Below are 20793 nucleotides of genomic sequence, written 5' to 3'. Positions count from 1 at the left end.
CATCATACTGTAAATTGCTTAACGTGTAGTGAAATTTCACTACGCGTTTCATTACTGTTATCGATGCGCCTGTCGCTAGACGCACCGTCATCCTCGTTGAAAGGAAGTCGCGCTCAACATATTTAAGCCTACGACCCTCTAGAGACTGGTGACGAATAAAGTTATTCGACGCTCCACAGTCCACTAGGGCTCTAAGTGACAAATCATTTGTCAGTTCTAATTTCAAGGCGTTGAGAGATACCTCATCACCAGGTGCAGAGACACATAATGATTGTGTGTCTGGAGCAACTTTAGTCAAGAGATGTGCAAACTTTCTTGAGGTTGCTGAATCAGTAGGGTGTTGCGCTCCTACTGACCCCAACCGTTTTTTGGCGGTCCGCCTCGCTGTTGCAAATTTCGCAACAACATCGGACCCGCGATCGTTGCCCTTTTAGCATTCGATCCAAAATTACGTTCATTACCTCTCGGTACTGGGCGTAGAGCACTATACTCATGAGGATAATGTCCAAACTTTTGACAGCGATTGCATTTCTGCAATCGCTTATTGTTCAAAAAGCGAGGTCTCTCGCTTTCGACGTAAGAGATGTCCGTGGGATCTGGACCTCCTAGCTCGTATCGTCTTGGAGGTCGATACGATGACGAACTAGCTTGAGCCTGTCTCAAGCTAAAGTCCTACTGTTCCGCAGCGGATATTGCTTCTTCAAGCGTATCCAGTTCCAAGCTGAACAGGTGGGTCATTACGGGACCATCCGTAAGACCTTGCATGAACACCGTAATCAACGTGTGTTCATGGACTGGGTAATTTGTAATGCAACTCGCTAAGAACCGTTTGCGCTGGGCATATGCGGGAACATCGCGCTTGCCTTGATTGAGCTTCAGAAGCTCTGAACGAGCTCTGAGCTCAGCCCTAGGCGGTTCAAACGTCTGTTTCAGCCGGGCTTTGAAAGCCTCTAGCGACCCAAAGGCATATGGGTCGCGCAGCTTAAGGCCCAATGCCCAAGTTTTGGCACGAGCTGCCAAATTTGATTGAGCGAATGCGACTTGCAGTTGCTCGTCGATGATGTGACATGCCCTTATGGCATCGTTTAACTCGACAAACCATCTCAAGAAGGAGTCTTCTTTGACTCCCCTGTACTTCGAGATGTCAGTTTATTTAGGGTTTCAGGACGACGCTTATGCGTCATTCCAGGTTCAGGGGTCTGTACCTGCTGTAATCTTTACAGTTCTGCCCGTTGAGAGCCTTGCTGATCCAGCAAGGCTACCTTATCCTTCACCTCGTCAAGTTCATGTTGTATGAACTTGGCGATGGATGAATGGATGACATCTCTGTTCAAACCGGACAGTATGGCCAATATTACATCGTTTCCTACGGTCGAACTCACTCGTTCGACCGCACTCCTTTCTATGTCACTGAGAAAGGAGTAGCTTTCACGGGAAACGTGATGCGTATTCCCACTATCATCTAACATGTCCATGTCAGATGTGGGAAATGTGGGCCTTGGACGGACTACAAAGTGCTACCAGGTGTAACGGGGCACTGCGACTTGTACTGCTTCATTACAAGTCCACTTCGCACTGCTTCAGTTGCAGAGGAAGACTTCTCTTTAAGGCAACTAGCTTAAAGAGGGTTAAATAAAAACTGTATTAATATAATTAAGTTTCTCTTTTTTCTATCTGTTAACGCTAATTTAATTATAAACTAATACTAAACATGCAATTGAAATTTATCTTATCTATCTCTCTCTCTTTTGTTTACATCTACAGTTGATTAGTCTGCGGGATAAATAGATATAATGGTCTATACCTTTATATGGATAAGATTTCTGAACATTACTATATAAAGTATTATCCTGTGAATATTATTTACCTTTTAGATAATATATTAATTAACAATCTTTAGTGTTAATTTCATGTAACGATACACCTTTTAAAATTACGGTTTTGTCATAACATTACATTAAGAATCCCGGAAAACACAAGAATTGATACGAGCGCTCCTCTTGTTCATACGACGCTTCATACCATCCTTCTCATCAGCTCGTTTCTCTTTAAGAAGCTCGGTGAGATTAGCAAACTCGAGGTCAAGGGGTAAAGGGGTGAAAGGGTAAAGGCGATGTCGTGTGTTACAGGCTCGAGGCTTGCTTCAATGTTCTCGGCTTCACTCTCTAAAATTGATTCTAATTCAAATTCGGCGCAGGAAATGATGTCATACAATTGAATAAAGCGATCAAATTCCATTCACAGGAGCATCCCACTGGGGGTGCTCACTGCTGTGTACGGGATGTCCCGTTCACGCATAAGGATTTGATAGAACCCATCCATCGGATCTATAGACGAAAAGCTCTATCTTCGTCGACGCTTCTTTACGGCCAAAATGGATGATGGTGATGATGTGCTACAGCACATTAACAAGTTAAAGACCCTGGCGGAGCAGCTAAGATAAAAAAAATGTCGTTATTTGTAAATGCAATTCAAAAACGATATGTTTGAAATAGCTTTTGCAAGATACTATTCAGTCCGTTACATCTTTCGCAACGACTGTTTTTCAATTTTAAGTCTCGATTTAGCAGGCTCTAGCTTGTTTATTGTTATAGGCTTGATGCCATGTATTAGCTGTACAATAGCTAAACTGCGAGGAATTCATTCTGGCGACAATAAAGTACAAAGACAGCGGTTAATTTTTTTGAGGCGCTGTCTTGCATAAATGCATACGATCATCGCTGCTGGAACAGAGACAAAGGATGGATACAAATACTTTATCCAATTATTGTTATTTTGCACTCTTCTTCGTTATACATTGTTTGTGAATCGTGTGCTATTGCGCTTTTGTCCTCGTAATATTTTTCTTTGGAAGATTTGTAAAAATTAGTGTTCCAAGACCCGGTAACAGTCAATACTGTACAAATCAATTTTGCACGAATGTTCTTCTATGCATCTATTTACCTATCAATTTATCAGCCTCGTCCAATCACAAGACCTCCTCAGGTGCAATTCGGAACCATTTTCTTTTTAAGACCAGAACATGAAAATGTAAATCAAAATCAAGGTCTCAACCCTTTCCCCTTTGCCCTCACAGGAATTATTTTATTCGCAGCAGCCACAAAAAACTCTTGCCGTTTCATCGTAAATCTCACTCGCTTGCTGTATGCCTCATTGATTGCACTGCCACATCCTTCCTACGTTTCTGTCAATCTTCTGCCTATTCTTATCCATAGGCAACTGTCGTATTTCATACTTTAATGCAAAGTTAACAAAAAAAGCCACAAATGGGTAAAGTACAGCAGCCCCCCCATCACGAAATGGGAAGCATCCAGCCAGTTTCTAGCATGTCTCCGACCGAGTTTTGCGCAAAAAATGGGGCGAATTGGCTTCAGATTTTCCAGCTGCTGCCACACTCTGCTATTCCGAATTGCAGTGGTCTCCTCGGAACCATTTGAGCCGATTGCTAAGGCTGGCCAAGCCGAGCGAAACGACTAGTACGAGCTGCTGTCCTTAGGCGTTTGTCAGACGTCTCAATTCGATCAATTTGGCTGCAATTGCATCATGTCGGGGCGTTGGGGGTGGAAGGGCATGTTCGTCGTGTTTCTAACGCTTCAGGTGACAAATGCCGCGTTGACAGTGACACGCACTCCCGTAGAAAATAGCAGCACTGAACCCGAGAGCTTGGCAGCGCTTAAAGCGCAGCGTCAAGAATGCCTCAAGTCTCCGCCCCAGCAGGTTACACTCATGCAAAGCCGGTCGTTGCCCGACGCTGCGTATGTCATTTATAAAGACTGTGCTATCTTGACAATCCGCGCCACCACATTAAGCGACGGCAGTGTCTCCATGGACGCCTCGCGTCAGAAAATTGAAGTCGTTCGAAGCTTCCCTAACGTCGATTTGCTGTACGAATATTTGCAAATTGTGCCTATTTTTTATACCAAAAGGATGACAAAGTTGCATGAGAATAGGAACTTATCCGGGAACTGGATTCAAATGATTCAAAAAGTCGACAAGGCCTCCGTCATGACATTGTAATGAATGTTTTTTTTTATCAAGTTTAAGCAATAGCCACGAATTCACAGCTTTTGTGTGTCGAAAAGGGATTTATCGGATAACGGGATCAACGCGCTTGGTAACATTTCACTCCCTCGTAGTGTGCGCGTTTTGTAAGTGTGTTGCAAAAGGGATGTTTTGAAACTTTGGAAAAAAACACTTACCCTCGGTCAATGTCGTTTGAATGTAAAGAAATTTAGACTCGAATCAACTGACTGGTATCTTTAAAGACAATGTGCCCGATACGGTCACATCCATTTCCATTCGAAACAATAGTCTCAAGTCGTTGCAAAGCTTTCAATTAAGCGACGAGACTCAATTTATTGACATTAGTGGCAATGCTATCGTCAAGCTCTCAAGTTGGAAAATGCCACCAAGGTTGCAGTCGTTTCGATGTCAAAATTGTGGGATCAAACTAATTGGAGGCGTGGTGTTTCCAACAACCAAATCCCTCTCGGTCTTTGATCTGTCGGGCAGCAATGTCGAGCTCTTTGAAATCACGCACTCGAGTTTAGCCGTTTTGAATGAAGTACAAGACCTTGTCGTCACGACCGTCGGAGTTAGCTGTAAAGATCGGTATGCGACGTGGAAAATCGCTCGATCAATGAATCTCTGTGTGCTTCCAGACACTTATTTTGGCATCAAGTACCTTATTAATGGCACCGACGTGTCGAAACGGGCCGACCCTTTTGTATCCAAAAACGATACTCATAGTACTCGTTTGAGTAATTGGATGATGCTCGCTGTGACGTGCCTTGGCGCCATGTTTGTCTGTATTCTAGGCGGCGTCGTTTTTTTTATCTTTCGACGTCGACAACTTGATCGCGACGTGGAGCTTGAAGAAGCCGAGACTCTTGCGTATAATCCCGAGTCGTTGTCGGCTTTTAAAGTGCCACAATACCTACCAAGACACGTATCCGGCACGTCTCAAACGGGTCAAACCGACTCGATTCCGGAGGCAGGGCTGAGCCCATCCGGAGCGAGCTACGTGCTTCATGACATTCGTATGAACGACGATATTCTTCAGTGCCGATTGCTTCAGAAAGAAGTCGTCCGTGGGGACCTTCTTGCTAAAGGTGGCTACGGTGCCGTGTACTTGGCAACATTTCAAAACGATCTTGTGGTGGTGAAACAATTGCTCCCGGAACGTGCTCGGAACAAGCGCTGCCTTGGGAATTTTCTTGATGAAATTCGTTTATGTTCGACATTAGACCACCCTAAAATTGTGCACTTTATTGGTGTCACGTGGAGTTCATTACTTGATATTTGTATGGTATTGGAATACGTGCCACACGGGGACTTGAGTACGATGTTACAACAGCAATTGGATCGCGAAGAGGAGAACGACGTGGCCCGAGAGAAGTACGGATGGTTTCATTCTAACGAGCAAGGAATTCGATGCAAGTCTCTTTTAGCACTCGATATTGCCGAAGCGCTTGTGTATTTGCATTCGTTTGAAAGCCCTATTATACATCGTGATTTAAAATCCAAGAACGTGCTTTTAAACGATGTGTGGGAAGCAAAACTCACCGACTTTGGCATTAGTCGCGAATTAACTGAAGACGAGACCATGACCGCCGAAGTCGGCACGGTGTCGTGGATTGCGCCCGAGGTCTTGCGTGGCGAGCACTATTCCGAGAAAGCCGACGTCTATTCATTAGGTGTGATTTTAACGGAGCTCGATACTTGTCGTCGGCCCTACGCGCTTGGTATCGTAGGTGAAAGCAACCGCAGTGGCAAGATTCAGACCTCGAATACTCGCATTGCTGTCCTAGTGAGTGCTGGAGCTCTGCGACCGAACGTCCACGGCGATTGTCCTCGCAGTGTACGGAAGTTAGTGGACAAGTGCTTGGCTTTCCATCCCGAAGATCGTCCGTCGGCTCTTCAAATTCACTTTGAACTTCGGAATCTAGAGCTTCAACGAGAAGAGCGCTGTACGTCGGCGAGACGTATGAGTTCGATATAGCCAGGTTGATATTACGTTGAAGCTGTTAGATTATTTGAAAAGCTTATCGTGCTTTGAAAGGTATTTAATAAAGAAGGGTGTGACTCTTACACTTTTCTCTTGAGTTTGATATGGAAGAAAACTATAGTTTTAAGTGAATCGCTTTGAGTAATTAATCATACTTAAGCGTAATTTTAGATTGACGGCAGTGCCACCGTATTACAATATCGCAACTGATGCGTCTAGACAAATTGACGACATTGCCTTTGGTGCAAAATTTCAATCGCTAATTGAACAGCTCGTTCTTACGATCTACTAGCAGAAAATATCAGTGTGAGATTTTCCAATCGCAGCCGGAGATTCTCCGATATCGACGCTAAAATGCGGCTCTCTCTCGTTAAAAACTACTTGATTTGTTACTTAAAGATCCCTATCCCTTGGTGCTCGGAGTTTCGTAAGATGTTTACCAAATCACTTGGACAGCAGTCCTGTTGGCTACATCTTCACCCCTAATCCATTCAAACCCTTTCCACTCTTTAAGCGGACGTTGCAACAAAGTTACTCGATGAATCAAGTCGAGAGATTGGGAAATCGTAACCCAATTGTACCAATCAATCGATATCTCGTCTAATGAGAGCCTTTTTCGGATGGGTAGCGGTCCACGTTTGTGTCGCAACGCCGTGACTCAAACTCCACGCAATACAAAGACTCATTCTACGACCTCTTATTTAAACGTTTGCTCGTCTCTCGAGATCGAGGCGGAGCGCCACGCAATCATGAGGCGATCACTTCGGCGTCATGTCGGACACATGGCGCTGTTTGTGCTTCTACTAGAAAGATCAGTACGAGCGCAAGTCCTTCTCACAGACGCATGTGAAAAGCCTGCGCCAACGCTCGCGACTCTCCGGCGGAGTGAAACAATTCCGTCCAATGCCGAAGTCGTGTACGAAAATTGCACTGTCGTTCAAATTACCTCGACCTCGAGCAATGGATCCACAGCCGTAGATGCGAGTAATCTAGGCATTGCGGTCATTTCGAGTTTTCCAGATGTCACGACGGTGATCTTGTCAGGGAATCAAGTCACGACGATCTATGAAGACTCGGATGCTACCGTCAAGATGTTGTGCGTACTCTTCTACCTCTCGTGCCTTCTTGCATGATAGTAATGTTCTTGTTTGATTAGAGACTTGTCGGCCAATGGCCTCAGCGCTCTAGATGCGTTATCGATCCCATCAAGTGTCAATAAATTGTACGACTGATGATGTTTTTTTGATTTTTTTCAAAATTTTATAAATCTCACAAAGTATCGCAATGTGACAGGATTTTAGACAAGAATGCGATCAAGAATCTCGATCAAGGCGAAATTCCCGACACCGTCACGACTTTATCGCTTCAACGCAATAACATTTCCACCCTCACTATCTTTTCTTTCAGCGATACACTCGAATCACTTGATACGAGTGGCAACCCCATTTGCGATCTCTCCAAGTGGCAAATGCCATCACAGCTTCAAATGTTTTCCTGTCTCGACTGCAACGTGCGACGTCTTTCTGGCATGACTTTACCATCCTCAGGTTCACTTGCCTATGTCAACCTCGAAGGCTCTACTGTCGAATCCTATGAGATTGCGAATTCCACGCTTCCACTTTTAACAGGACTCACTCGATTAAAAGTTGCAATCTCCAGTCGTAATTGCCCCATCGATGCAAAAGCCACGATCTATCCAATCCAATCCGTTAATGTCTGTGTACTGCCTGACGCTATTTACAATCGCAAATACGTGATTGCGAGCGACTTTGATACTTCTACGAGCGTCTCGTCGACGAATTACTTGACTGCGACGTCGGGATGGATGCTTGTGGCAGTCATTGCAGGAGCGATTTTAGTGCTCGTGCTGCTTGGCGGTGTCTTTGCGTACGTTCTCTTTCGCCATCGTCGCTGGAACGATTCGATGAAACAATACACGAATGAAACGCGGTCGGATTTCCAGTCAGTTGTGGAATATCGCACCACACTAAAACCAAGTACACACGCGTACTTTGAACGGACATTAGATACTCGGAATATACCCTACGAAGAACCTGCAGAGCTCGAGAGCGATACTCGGGTGTGTTCGAAGCGTCAAGGCTTTGGAAGTACATTGGCCTCTTCGACGCAATCGATTGCTACCGTCGCGGCAGTAGTTCCGTTGAAAAATGACATTCGAACAGACCTGGACATGCGTCACTTTCAATTACTTCACAAAGACGTCGTTCGTGGTAAATTGATTGCCACAGGCGGCTACGGTGCAGTCTACAAGGCGACGTTTCGCGATCGAATTGTCGTGACGAAGCAAATCTTGCCCGACCGTGTGCGGGATCCACACATGCTCAATAGTTTTATGGATGAAATCCGAACGTGTGCGTCATTGGATCACCCGAAGATTGTCACGTTCCTTGGCTTTACGTTTACCTCCCTCTTGGATTTATCTGCCGTCTTTGAATACATGCCACACGGAGATCTTGCCACGTTCTTACAAAAGCAGCTTAAGCGTGAAACACGTGATCCAGCCGTGCGCGACGCGTTTGGATGGCTTCATTCGACCAAGTCCAAGACAGGAGGGTTCAAGTGTAAAGCCTTTATTGCATTGGATATTGCCGAAGCGCTTGTCTACTTGCACTCGTTTGATCGTCCAATGATCCATCGCGACTTGAAACCAAACAATGTGCTCTTAAGTGATCAATGGATTGCTAAATTAACCGACTTTGGTGTGAGTCGAGAACTCACAGAGGATCAAACCATGACTGCTGAAATTGGCACGATTTCATGGATTGCACCGGAAGTTTTACGCGGAGAGCGGTATTCTGAAAAAGCCGATGTGTATTCGTTTGGAGTGATTATGACGGAATTGGATACGTGTCGTCGACCGTACTCGGAAGGCGTTCCAACGGACCATCGTGGGGGGAACGTGAAACACACGAATGCTCGCATTGCTGTGCTCGTGAGTGCTGGGAAATTGCGACCGTCATTAAGTCTCGATTGTCCAAACAGTGTACAGACATTGGTGCATCAATGCCTCGATGCTGATCCAGAAAATCGACCGTCGGCTTTACAACTTCATTACGAACTGCGAAATCTAGAGCTTTCAGTCGAAGACTTGGCAGCAAGTGGTCGACTCTATCATCCCGTGTCGTTAGTACCTCAAGGCAGTCAAAGATCATTTCAACGATCGACGGTACGAAAAGAATCCCGAAAGTCGTCGAAATCGCAGCTTGTATTGATTGAAGACGTGGACATTGCGCTGCTGTCGAGTGTTCGACAAGACCATGTGCAATATTGTTTGTAATTTATGTACGCTAGATGTGAGTAAACACGTAATTATGATAATTCCAATCTTTGCGCTGTGTCGTGACAAGGTTATGACGTAACCTATATAACAAAAGAACTTGTTGGTTTTCGAAAAGCGATTTTTCATTGTTGACTTTTATTAAAAACTTAAAAAGTTGTTCCGATGTCACCAATGCGAATGTTCATGAACTTGACAGAAGCATCGGGATGCTGAGCCTCCACGTCAGCAGGACGTCCACCTGACGTTGGACACAGACCACGCTTAACGCCAGGCTTAAGCGAGTCTGCTCCAATGGGATAGCTACTGTCGAGCCAGTGGCAGTAAGCGGCATGGTCCGACCAGAGGCTCATGGCAAGGGTTAACCCATTTGCCATTTGCTTGCCCATACGTACAAGCCCACCCTTTGCGGCGTGGTCGTTCTGGTCACCAAAGAATTTCTTCGACGCATTGCACATGGAGTCCGTAATAGAGTTAGCATCACGTAATTCAGACCATGCACTGTTGGGCATGGCCGCGACACGGTCGTCTTGTTTAAACAACCTTCGAATCTCTATGAGATCGCCAGTAGAAGTATTGTCATTTGTGACGAATTGGGTCACTAGCGTAAATGTTCGGGTGGTGTCAATAGTAAAGTGCGAGCCAGCACCGTAGAACGTTTGATTCCCCATTCGAAAGGGATTAAAGTCACAACCGTCTTTATCACACACGCCCTTGTAGCGATTAAGATCACCAGTGCCACATTCCTCTGGACTTGTACAGCGTGTCTGCCCTTCGGACGTACACGGGTGCGTTGTAAAGGCATTGCTCATACTATTGGCCTCCCAAATGTCGAGCTCTGCACAACAGGCACCGTACTTGCCACCACCAGAGTTCTGATAACCAGATCCCCATTCTAATGTATTCGCTTCCCCATTGATAAACTTGATGTCATGTGGACATTGCGCGTCACAGTATCCCGTGCCGTAGTTAGCTCCTGCTGTGTTAGTTGGAAAGCGGCCGATGCCTCCATCCGCGTCCATTTGCACGAAATAGAGCGCTCCGTTGAGTCCACAAGGGAGTTTCGAGACGTCAACGTCGAGCGTAAATTCCTGATTAAGTAGTTGAAATTGTTTGTACTTTGAACCAGAAGCATCCAGGAGGTACACACGAGAGCCAACATTCGCGCCGTATGGCGTCTGTGTCACTAACTTTAGTTGCAACTCGTCAGCAGACGTGGTGATGCCGTACGTGCCTTGATAGTCAGCACCTTCAAGGGCACAATTCTTTGCACACAACTCGGGAGTTGAACATAGGGCTGCATCCCATTGATTGCCACTGTAGCAGTTCTTGTAGTCTCCGACTTGATGCAACCAGCGCCAATTCGCATCAAGCACGACTGATGTAGATTCGATCACGCAGCCTCCATTCTTGGAGCATTGTTTCGACGATAACGAAGGATGCTTTTCAATAGTGCTCTTTCCAGCCTGCTGACTTGCAATGAGGGACGCTGATAGCGCCAACGCTGTGGCAAGAAGTGGAAAAAAAGATGTTGGAAGTTTCATGGTTGAACTGAGTTAGCAAGCTCTTCGAACGAGATAGAGTAAACTAGGGCTTGCAAATTAGTAAATGAGTTTGCTCGAAATGGAGTTCGGACGGCTTATGTTGTGCGTCAAATGATCGAAGTTCGCAACATAAATTGAATCAGATCGAAGTGGCGTAGGGGGTCCTCTTGGCTTACGCTACAATCGCGCAGCGCTGGCGACATAGGCTTTTCGAATGAATTTGCTGATATCAAATGCTTCGTCGAAAAGTTTTTGCATGTCTGTTAAACCTTAGCAATTGGTGGTGGAATTGCTTTCAATTCACAATATAATCTTGTAATTGATTACAGGTAGTGCGTTTATACGATCTGGTATTCTCACCTACTCTTGAAGAAGAAGGGATGCCTTTTGTATTCTTGAAATATTTCTTTTAAAGAAGTAGAAATGCCCTCTGTACGTATGAACTCTGGATGATGTAATTTATGATATTCACAGTAGATAAATTTACGACTACAGAAGTGTCTGTCCATGGCATACTTTAGCACAGGCCGACGATTCAAGGTGGTTGTCGTGCGACAAAGGAGTCTGAGAATAATGAATTCTTATGCGCTAGCATGGATTCTACGCCGTTCTCAGATACTAGCGCAAATGTGTTTTAATAAGTACAAGGATCCGATGCAACGTCACCTGATACCTATTAAGATAAATGACGAATTATAAAATTTATCATCAGAAAAGTATGGAAAAAAAATTGGCGCTTATATTCAGTTTTCCCTCAATGTTTGTATTCTATACTGATCACAAGATTGTTGACGACTGGCGGACAAACAGCGGTAACGTTGCTTCCGTTAACACAATTGAATTACTTCGTTAGCATGCACCTCACAGAAGTTCCCTTCGTTCTCCGTCAAAGATGATCTTAATTTGGTGCAATAGTTAACTAAAGCTCGCCTGCTTTCACGCCGCGCCCTACTCATCCATGGCCGGAGTGCAACAATTGCGAGCACACATTCCATTAAAATTTCTTTCTCAACTCGTTTGTCGACGCAAATCGGAAAATTAAATTAAAATATTAAAGCAGAAAAAAACTGTCAATTGACAACAGCTTCTTCGTCTTAAAAAGCCACGATTAATTGCTAAGACAATGTAATGGAAATCTGCTGTCATATCTTAAAGCTTCAATCTAATTAGTAGCCACGGCGTCAACGCGCGTATGCTCAAGTGGCGAGGCCTTCAGCTGCACAAATAGCTGACGCATTCTCGAAACATCCTCTTCGTCTTCCGGTGTTTTCTTCGCAGGCACAGCCACGGGCATAGGTTGCTGCTTCTTGCCATCACTCTCGTTACTATTCGGCAAGTCAAGCCTTTTCTTCCGGCTCGTCTCGAGATCCACGAGCGTGACCACGCGTTCCCACGGGTTCTCGTTCTGTAGATCAGCCACCATTTTTTCAAGCGTAGCTTGCTCAAATACGCGGTTGGCCTGCAACTTTGACTCTTTAATACGCTGGCGCTCGGCCAAGAATTGCGCCATATCCTCTTCCGCCTTGGCTTTGCACTCAATCGCTACCTTTTCTTGCTCCTGGGCCTTTAGCGAAATCTTTCTCTCATACTCCTCCATAAATTTACTACATATAACTGTTAACATCCAATTAAATAATATTGAAGCACAACCAACGTACGTGAGCTCGTTGTCCTCGTCAACGGCAGGTATGTGAGTCGGAGTCTCTGCATGAAAACTGCCCGTAGACTGTTCTAAAGGTCCCGATCCGTAGCTCTGAGGCGGATAGCTATCCTTCATATGCTGAGCATAATTCGGATCCATCTGGTTCTCGTACACGTTGTGCGAGGCCTCGTTCGCCGCGGCTTCAAAGAAACTACAGACAAGTCCAACATTAGCATTCCGCATAGCTATGATTCCAGCAGCTGCCACGCACTCTCCGCAATGGTCGACAGGCGCTGCAAAGTCCGATAAATCTTCTGCCACGTCGTTCCCCATTACGTTGCTGTCTCCAAAAGGATTCGACATGATACACACTGGATTAAGGTCGCGGAACTTGCCAGTGCCGTACGGTCGCTGCTCGGATATTTAGCCCCCTCCCTGGTCAGGTAAAATGTGTACACACATCGCATTTGCTAAAATACATAATATGTAGTAATATTTCGGTAATATTAATACATATAAATTAGGCTAAGGTTTAATAATAACTTCAAATTGAGGTTTTTAGTTGTCAAAGTAATGTGAGGTGTTGTACACACAACCCTGTGGTGCACATACGAATTGAATCTATTGGTGGTCAGCGTTTGTTCGACTCGTAATAGCGACGTCACTATAGGAAACAGAGCCAATTCGACGCAAAAATGGTAAAGCAGAAAAATCACACGGCCCGTAATAACACGGTGAAAGCGCACCGCAATGGTATTAAGAAGCCGAAGAACCACCGCTTTCACTCCACGCGCGGGGTACGTTTCTCGTCTATTTATTCATTATTTGTAAGATTCATCTGACCTTCTATTCATGATCCAAGCTCGACCCTAAGTTTCTACGCAACCAGCACTGGGCCAAAAAGTTTGACAAGAAGCACCGCAATCGCAAGAACAAAGACAAGGTTCGTTTTCTTAGAAAATAGATTCAAAGAATTGTGCTAAGCGCAGTGTTGTTGTTTTTTATACAGGAAGAATAAGCCGCTGTAGTTGGCAATTTTCTACTTAAGTGCTCTTTTTCAGAGATTGGCAATAATTGGTTTAGTGCTGGTAATGAAATTGGAGCGCTTTATCCTGATTTCTGCAATAGTGTGGATAATGTATCGCGTTAGAATTGGACAGCGTTGATAGTAGCATCGTGTGGATGGACAAGAGGCAGTAAGCACAACAACATGTTGTCTTAAAGCGTGTTGCTTATTCTCAGATTATCAATGCAGCGTAAGAGCCTGGAAACTTTATTTCATTCTCTTTTGGCTACGAGAATGGTTTTCTATCTGTAGTCGATTTGGTAGTATTTGCCTCGGAATGGGACTGGGTGTGTCTTGGGAATGGAAGTGACGATCAACATATTATCTACATTCTCTGATTAAAGTATGAGCATGAGAAGACTTCACTGATCCATTCTCAAGACACGTAAACTTTCTGTATGATATATTAGATAACAGTGACATCGTATGTGATGGCATGATTTCCTCTTTATTTTAGAGTTGCGCCATGAAGACACATTTAACCGTGATTCCTCCTTCGTGAGTATTTATTGCGTATCTACATCAGTATAGTATTGATGCCCTTCCAGTACTAGCTATCGACCTGGTACCCACCATTTCTCTATGAGCCGAAATGTTGTCTAATATTTGCGAGACGGCTCTTGCCCAATAAAGTCAATTTAACCTCGATTCACATAATTAAACATTTTTCGCTAAAATCATAATTTTCGTTTTTTATTCGTTAATCTTCCTTTTCAACTTTCTTGTCGTTCTCGCCTACCTTCGCCGTCTCTTGGCCAGGAGCGATGCATTCAATGAATGAGCGCACGTTGTACTTCTTGAATCGGTAAAAGTCGTTCGAGATGCTGAAGCCACACGAATTCCGAAACACCTCGACTATCAGCACAGAGCGGGGCGTGGTCAGATTGACTTTGGTTTTTTCTTCTCCAACCAGCTCTACGAGCGCATTGATCACGTCCATGCTGTTAAGATTCGTGCAATTTCGACGCTTAAACTCAACTGCGAACTCAAAAACGTCATCCTTGCCAGCGTCCTTTTGCTCTTTACGAAAAGCCTCGAGATGAGCGTGAATCATTGGTGCAGCAAGTTCCTTGATGCCCTCGACACTCGAGTACCCTACCTTTTCCAACGGAATCATCTTTTGAATAAATCGAGACGCAATGCTTTTCGTGGTCTCTGCGTCTTCAAAAATCTTGCTTATCAGTGCCATCGGGGAAATACTGTCGTCCTTAAATTGGATTAGCACGGCACCCTTGACACCTGTGTCCAGGGCCGTAAATCGGCCAGTTTGACGCGTTTTCGCCTTTTCTTGCAGCCCTTTAATCTCTTCTTGTAGCTGCTTCTGCATCGAATTGCTTTCATCCGCGGCAGACGTTTCTTCTTGATCTTTCGTTTCCTCGTCTGCTGGAAAGTAGCGATCCGCCGCTTCGTTTAAGATATTGAGAGCATCGCTGACGCTCTGACGTTCTTTAATCTTTTCACATGTGACCAGAACCGCACCGTGTCCCTTTGCGTTCGTAGCAGCACTTAGTGCACCCTTATAACGCTTCTGGTTGCCGTCACGGCCACCCATCCATTGCTTTCGGCGCTTATCGCTACCTTCCCGCGCCATGGGAGATAAGTTAGATTATTACACCCAATCAAACATTTGAATCTTCTTTGGACGAATCAGTGAGACGTGAAAAATTAGAAATGCGAAACTTTATCTGTCAAACCTATAGTAAATGCTGGCCTATTCTGGCCTTGAGAGGTCAATATTCTAAAATTGTATGCCGCCAGCAAACAATACTGGTGGTAATTTGATAAAATATTCTCTTTTATTTTTAGCATTCATGGCTGATATTACCATGCGTGGGACAAGGCAATTTAATGAAATGAAGAAGCAATTTATAGTCTACGATGACCGAGGCCCAGCCTACTGGTGATTATGTGGAAGCGGTCACTCCGAGGCTCCTAAAGCGAATGGACAAGGCTACGGAAGATCAGGTATGTCGCGTGTGTAATTGTTTGCTATCACTATTAATGTTCTCGCGATGTAATCTTTAAAATTTAGGAACGGCAGCTCGATGCTGTTTACTCAGGCGTTAAACGACTCCACAACGCTGCGGTAGCTACAAACGACGAAGTTGTGTCGCAGAATGGAATGCTTGATGACGTTAGTATTCAAATTGACAACACGGAATCAGCAGTTCAACAACAAACAGTGGCAGCTCGCAAGGTTGTCAGTGCGCATCGCAAGCTCTTTTGTTATTATGTGATTATTCTGCTGCTCGCCGCGGCGCTGCTCATTGTTATCTTGGTGTAGCTACAAGTAGGCAGCTTATTGAGCGGCGATAATATTATGGTAGTTTGCTTCGACGTTGTTGTTTTACGTTGAGCAATAAGTTTATCCTTTTCATCGCTCTTTGTTAGCTCGTACCTCAGTTACTACAGTATCCCGCCACAAAAAGTCACATGGAAAAAATATATACGACAAAAACTTGAAGGCGCAGAAACTCTATTCAAGTGCCTATCTGACGTGAGCGTGATCACTTTAATAAGAGATTTAATTGCCGTTTTACAACTCAAGTATTGGTAATAAAGTTACATTCATAATTGGTAAGTAGACTCTTCTCCTTACAAACAGCGATGGATAACGGAACCTTAAAGAGTGACTTGAACCTGGATCACAATTGTCGCCGACCACAATTGAATTGCGCGCTCCATGATAATCCCATGACCGTCATCTCTGAATCTAATTATCTCTTTTCGTCATAAACGAATATTATTTCGTATAAGAAAAATAACAAAGGGAGCACTCACTGTGACGGGGTGTATCGTTACATTAAATTAACACTTAAAGGTTGTTAATTAATTTTTTATCTAAAGAGCAGATTATATTTATGGAATATTACCTTACATGGTAATATTCATACAGCTTATCCATTGGTAGATAAAGACCATTATATTTACTTTCTCCGCGTTCCAGTCAGCGCCGGACGCGCGCAAAAAGAAAGACAGATAAGACTTTATTACATGTTTTGTATTAGTTTATAATTAAGTTAGTATTAGGTAGATAGACAAGAAGACTTAATTATATTGTATACAGTAATATTATAAACCTTTTTAAAGCAAGTGTTTAAGAAAGAGTCTTCCTCTGCACGTACTAGTGTGCGTGAAGTGACGTGAGGCACCACTCGCACTGAAGCAGTGCGAAGTGGACTTGTACTGAAGCAGTACAAGTCGGCAGTGCCCCGTTACACCTGGTAGCACTTTGTAGTCCGTCCAAGGACCACATTCTTATAATCTAACATGGACATTTTAGGGGAAGGTAGCTTTGCTTAATCAGCAACACTCTCAACAGGCAGAACTATTGAGGTTACAACAGGTACAAACTCCTGCACCTGGGATGACGCACACACTTCGACCCGAAACCTTAAAGATTGACATCTCAAAGTATAGGGGAGTCGAAGAATACTCCCTCTTAAGACGATTTGTCGAGTTGGTCGATGCCATAAGGGCTCGTCACATCGTCGACGAGCAAATGCAAGTCGCATTTGCTCAGTCAAATTTGGCAGGTCGTGCCAAAAATTGGGCACTAGGCCTTAGTTGCGCGACCCATTTGTCTTTAAGTCACTACAGGCTTTTAAAGCCCGGCTCAAACAGACGTTTAAACCGCCTAGGGCTGAGTTCAGAGCTCGATCAGAGCTTCCGACCGTTTTTTTGCGGTCCACCTCGCTGTTGCGATTTCGCAACAACGTCGGACCCGCGACCGTTGCCCTTTTTAGCATTCGGTCCATAATTACGTTCAGTACCTCTCGGTACTGGGCGTGGAGCACTACACTCATGAGCGTAGTGTCCTAACTTCTGACAGCGATTGCCTTTCTGCAATCGTTTGTTGTTCGAAAAGCGAGGTTTTTCGCTTTCGACATAAGAGAGGTCCATAGGTTCTGGACCTCCAAGCTCGTGTCGTCTTGGAGGACGATACGATGACGAAGTAGCTTGAGCCTGTCTCAAGCCAAAGTCCTCATATTCCGCAACGGATGTTGCTTCTTCAAGCGTATCCAGTTCAAAGCGGAACAGGTGGGTCCTTACGGGACCATCCGTAAGACCTTGCATGAACACCGCAATCAACGTGTGTTCATGAACTGGGTTGTTTGTGATACAACTCGCTAGGAGTCGTATGTGCTGGGCATAAGCGTGAACATCACGTCTACTCGAATGAGCCTTTTTCATTCAAAGGCTTATAGTCAACCGCCTGACGATGATCAGGCGACTGTTCTGTTCTCCCCGAGTCGGCCATTTCGCCTGACTCGCATTCGTAGTCGACTTCCAACGAGGGGTCGCATTCACGTTGTGTTTCACCACGTGCACCCGCAACATTTAGAGTTGCGGGAGATGATGACACTACGGCAGACGTTCCGTCTGCCCCAGAGACAATAATGCGTCGCCCGCGGCTGCTTGAGCCGCAGCCGAAGGCGCCGCACTATTCGCATACTGCATGGACTCGTTAACCATGCGATAGAATTAAAAATGATAGTTCTGACCAATTAACATCGTTTTTATATAAGTGGTCTTATAGTGGCCACTCTATCCAATGTCAGTCAGAACGATTGTCGTTTAAGGGAGGGGTGATGTAACGGGGTGTATCGTTACATGAAATTAACACTTAAAGGCTGTTAATTAATATATTATTTAAAAGGTAGATAATATCTGGAGAATATTACTTTATCTGGTTATATTTTAAAAGCTTATCCATAGGTAAATATAGACCATTACATCTACTTTCTCTGCCGTCCAGTCAGCGCTGGACGCGCGCAAAAAAAAAGACACATAAGACTTAAAGTAGATGTTTTGTATTAGTTTATAATTAAGTTAGTAATAAGTAGATAGACAAGAAGAACTTAATTATATTAATACAGGTTTTAGTTAACCCTCTTTTAAAGCAAGTGTTTTAAAGAGCTGCACGTACTAGTGTACGTCAACTGACGTGAGGCACCACTCGCACTGAGGCAGTGCGAAGTGGACTTGTACTGAAGCAGTACAAGTCGGCAGTGCTCCGTTATACTCCCCCTCTTACTCACCCCCCTCCCATTCATTTGAAAATCCAATTAATTTCACGTTAGACGGAAATCAATATTCATTCAATTCTACCACTCAACACACTACCACTCAATCTGCTCACTGACGAACACTCAATTCACTTAAAAGGTTAAAACGTTGGATTCTCAACTCCTAGACTGCTAATAAAAATCGAAAAAGAATATTGCTTGAGCCATGTACTGCAGGTTCCGGATGGCACCATGCATGACCCGATCGCTTCCTCCATGATTTGGAGGAGGGACTGGAAGACGAGAGCGGTAAGCGTTGCTCGTTAGAGCGGACGGTGCAGGCTCACCATATCGAACGGTTGGAAGACCGTTCGAAGAGTGCGTACTCCTTGTTGGAGTACGAGCGGAACTATCATGCTGTTCGCGATGAGCTGTCGTCAGCTCATCGCTGTTTCGAGATTCTTCGGACCCGGCATGAGAATATCCAGATACAACATGAGAATCTGGTTCGTGACCAGAAGAATCTTTTAGGAATTCTTTACAGGGTGGTCAGATCCGTCCTCGAAGAAACCGCGTATTGATGGTACGGTGGAGCCGACCAGCGTAAAACGTAGGATGCGTTCGCATCCTACGTGGCAATTCTATTGGGTACGCATTGCCACTGCGATGCAGTACACGAGATGGCCCAATGAACTTGGGTAGTAGTTTACTGCTACCCTCACTAGTGACTACACGCTTAGGTATGTTTACCGTAGACAGTAGTACTAGGTCATTAACTTTAAATGAAAGAACATTTGCTCTTCCATGTTTGTCTGCGTTCCGTTTCTGACGGTCCACAACGTTAGCATGGAATCCAGTACGACACAAATTTCTGATTCTCGAGTCAGCAGAAATTCCTCTGCTGACTCATTTAATTGTCTTTTCAGTGCCCTTTGTGCGCACTGCCATGAGAGTTTTCTCACCTTCGCTGTCGATTGCTTCGGCATCGACATCATTCGCGTCGTTGTTAACTTCGACGCGTGATAAGCATGAACCAGAATTGGTTTTGCCCGTGCGAGTCACCCCCCTTAAAGTATGCCATTCACAGAAAACGGTTTATGCGATGTAGACGCATGCACCGAATTGTTGATGGCGAACTCGACCATCGGTAAAAACTCGCTCCAATTCGGATACGATCAAACGTAACCTCGAAGTATCTCTTCGAGGACGCGATTTACGCGTTCGGTTTGACCATCCGTTTCTGGGTTAGTCAACCGTGTTCCGAGAGATCGGAACACGAAGTGCCAAAACTCCGCCGTAGACCGTGGCTCTCTAACCGAGACCAGTTCATGGTGTAACCCGTGGAGTTTGAATACCGCGTCGCTAAAGACACGGGCACAGCCCGGAGCCGTGATCGGCTCTGGTACTGCAGCAAGACGTACCATCTTGCTAAATCTGTCTACAAAAACAAGGATTCCATTGTTTTTGTGATAGTCTTCGGGAAATCCGAAGACGAAGTCCATAGATACGGACTGCCAACACTCTGTCGGAAGTGGTAGAGGTTGGAGAGATGCACGGGATGCAAGGCTAGGCTTCACCCATTGACATACCTCGCAAGCTCGAATGTACTTTCACACGAACTGATACTGGCGGGGCCAGTAAAAGTTGCAACTTACTGTGCGATAAGTTTTCTCACGTCCACGATGCCCACTTGTTGGTGCATCGTGACACTCATACATGATACGCAAGCGCTATTCAATGTGAGCTGGGACTACGACACGTGGAGTGTCGCCGGCTACTATGAAGTACAATAAGCCGTTGCGTGTCGTGTATCGTTCGGATGACGATCGATATAAAGCCGGTAAATCTTTTAAAGATATATCGGATGGATTGATCAGATTATCATTTAAACGCAGAAAGTCTTTATCTTGTGCGTAGGCTTTCTTTATGTCATCAAACAAGGTTGATGACGGAACACTTGAAATGAGTGTTGCAACAGTAGAATTATTTTCACTGTTGGAATGCGCAGCCGGCTCGAAATCGGGTCGGCGTGATAACGCATCAGCGACGACATTAAGTCGTCCTGGTTTATATTTCAAGGAGAAATTATACTTTGCGAAAAAGGATAGCAACCTCGCCATTCTTTGGGAGAGGTGTGGGCTATTTACGGCCGTGCGTAATGACGCATGGTCCGTATATACAATGAACGGTCTATCTCCGAGAAGATAGACCCTAAACTTAGCCAGTG

At 44.8% G+C, this 20793-nt stretch overlaps 5 protein-coding genes across 5 annotated transcripts; 3 read left to right on the top strand and 2 right to left on the bottom strand.

Annotated features, from left to right (window-relative positions):
• Nucleotides 1-3543: 3543 nt before the first annotated feature.
• CCR75_001649 (uncharacterized protein) lies at nt 3544-9387 on the top strand (the record flags this gene model as incomplete). The annotated part of the gene is made up of 10 exons (XM_067959750.1): nt 3544-4013; nt 4039-4152; nt 4228-5397; nt 5770-5984; nt 6031-6061; nt 6636-7103; nt 7164-7229; nt 7301-8531; nt 9018-9297; nt 9320-9387. The coding sequence occupies 10 exons, from the start codon at nt 3544-3546 to the stop codon at nt 9385-9387; spliced, it is 4113 nt and encodes a 1370-aa protein (XP_067819678.1).
• A 2478-nt stretch (nt 9388-11865) lies between these two features.
• Nucleotides 11866-12918, bottom strand: CCR75_001650 (uncharacterized protein). The gene is made up of 3 exons (XM_067959751.1): nt 12763-12918; nt 12508-12702; nt 11866-12453 (listed from the first exon to the last, which is right to left on the bottom strand). Exons 1-3 carry the CDS (start codon nt 12852-12854, stop codon nt 12012-12014), a joined length of 729 nt encoding a protein of 242 aa, XP_067819802.1. The 5' UTR covers nt 12855-12918; the 3' UTR covers nt 11866-12011.
• Nucleotides 12919-13129: 211 nt separating this feature from the next.
• CCR75_001651 (uncharacterized protein) lies at nt 13130-14228 on the top strand. Its single transcript, XM_067959752.1, has 3 exons — nt 13130-13288; nt 13354-13434; nt 13501-14228. The coding sequence occupies exons 1-3, from the start codon at nt 13187-13189 to the stop codon at nt 13507-13509; spliced, it is 192 nt and encodes a 63-aa protein (XP_067819801.1). The 5' UTR covers nt 13130-13186; the 3' UTR covers nt 13510-14228.
• A 29-nt stretch (nt 14229-14257) lies between these two features.
• Nucleotides 14258-15148, bottom strand: CCR75_001652 (uncharacterized protein; the record flags this gene model as incomplete). Its single annotated transcript, XM_067959753.1, has 1 exon — nt 14258-15148. One exon carries the CDS (start codon nt 15146-15148, stop codon nt 14258-14260), a length of 891 nt encoding a protein of 296 aa, XP_067819804.1.
• Nucleotides 15149-15405: 257 nt separating this feature from the next.
• On the top strand, nt 15406-16178 carry CCR75_001653 (uncharacterized protein). Its single transcript, XM_067959754.1, has 3 exons — nt 15406-15522; nt 15590-15880; nt 15949-16178. Exons 1-2 carry the CDS (start codon nt 15436-15438, stop codon nt 15839-15841), a joined length of 339 nt encoding a protein of 112 aa, XP_067819803.1. The 5' UTR covers nt 15406-15435; the 3' UTR covers nt 15842-15880; nt 15949-16178.
• Nucleotides 16179-20793: the final 4615 nt, after the last annotated feature.

The sequence above is a fragment of the Bremia lactucae genome, linkage group LG18 (assembly GCF_004359215.1).
Source record: "Bremia lactucae strain SF5 linkage group LG18, whole genome shotgun sequence".
NCBI classification, from domain to species: domain Eukaryota; phylum Oomycota; class Peronosporomycetes; order Peronosporales; family Peronosporaceae; genus Bremia; species Bremia lactucae.
This window is presented reverse-complemented; position numbering and strand designations above follow the sequence as displayed.

What these genes read in the sequence shown, in the direction of transcription:
- CCR75_001650 (XM_067959751.1), bottom strand. Translation starts at nt 12,854, where the DNA reads ATGTCGAATCCTTTTGGAGACAGCAACGTAATGGGGAACGACGTGGCA. An exon ending in CCTGTCGACCATTGCGGAGA is followed by an intron (nt 12,703 to 12,762) that starts GTGCGTGGCAGC and finishes ACTTGTCTGTAG; the next exon opens with TTTCTTTGAAGCCGCGGCGA. An exon ending in GACGAGGACAACGAGCTCAC is followed by an intron (nt 12,454 to 12,507) that starts GTACGTTGGTTG and finishes AGTTATATGTAG; the next exon opens with TAAATTTATGGAGGAGTATG.
- CCR75_001651 (XM_067959752.1), top strand. Translation starts at nt 13,187, where the DNA reads ATGGTAAAGCAGAAAAATCACACGGCCCGTAATAACACGGTGAAAGCG. An exon ending in GCTTTCACTCCACGCGCGGG is followed by an intron (nt 13,289 to 13,353) that starts GTACGTTTCTCG and finishes TCATGATCCAAG; the next exon opens with CTCGACCCTAAGTTTCTACG.
- CCR75_001653 (XM_067959754.1), top strand. Translation starts at nt 15,436, where the DNA reads ATGACCGAGGCCCAGCCTACTGGTGATTATGTGGAAGCGGTCACTCCG. An exon ending in ACAAGGCTACGGAAGATCAG is followed by an intron (nt 15,523 to 15,589) that starts GTATGTCGCGTG and finishes TTTAAAATTTAG; the next exon opens with GAACGGCAGCTCGATGCTGT.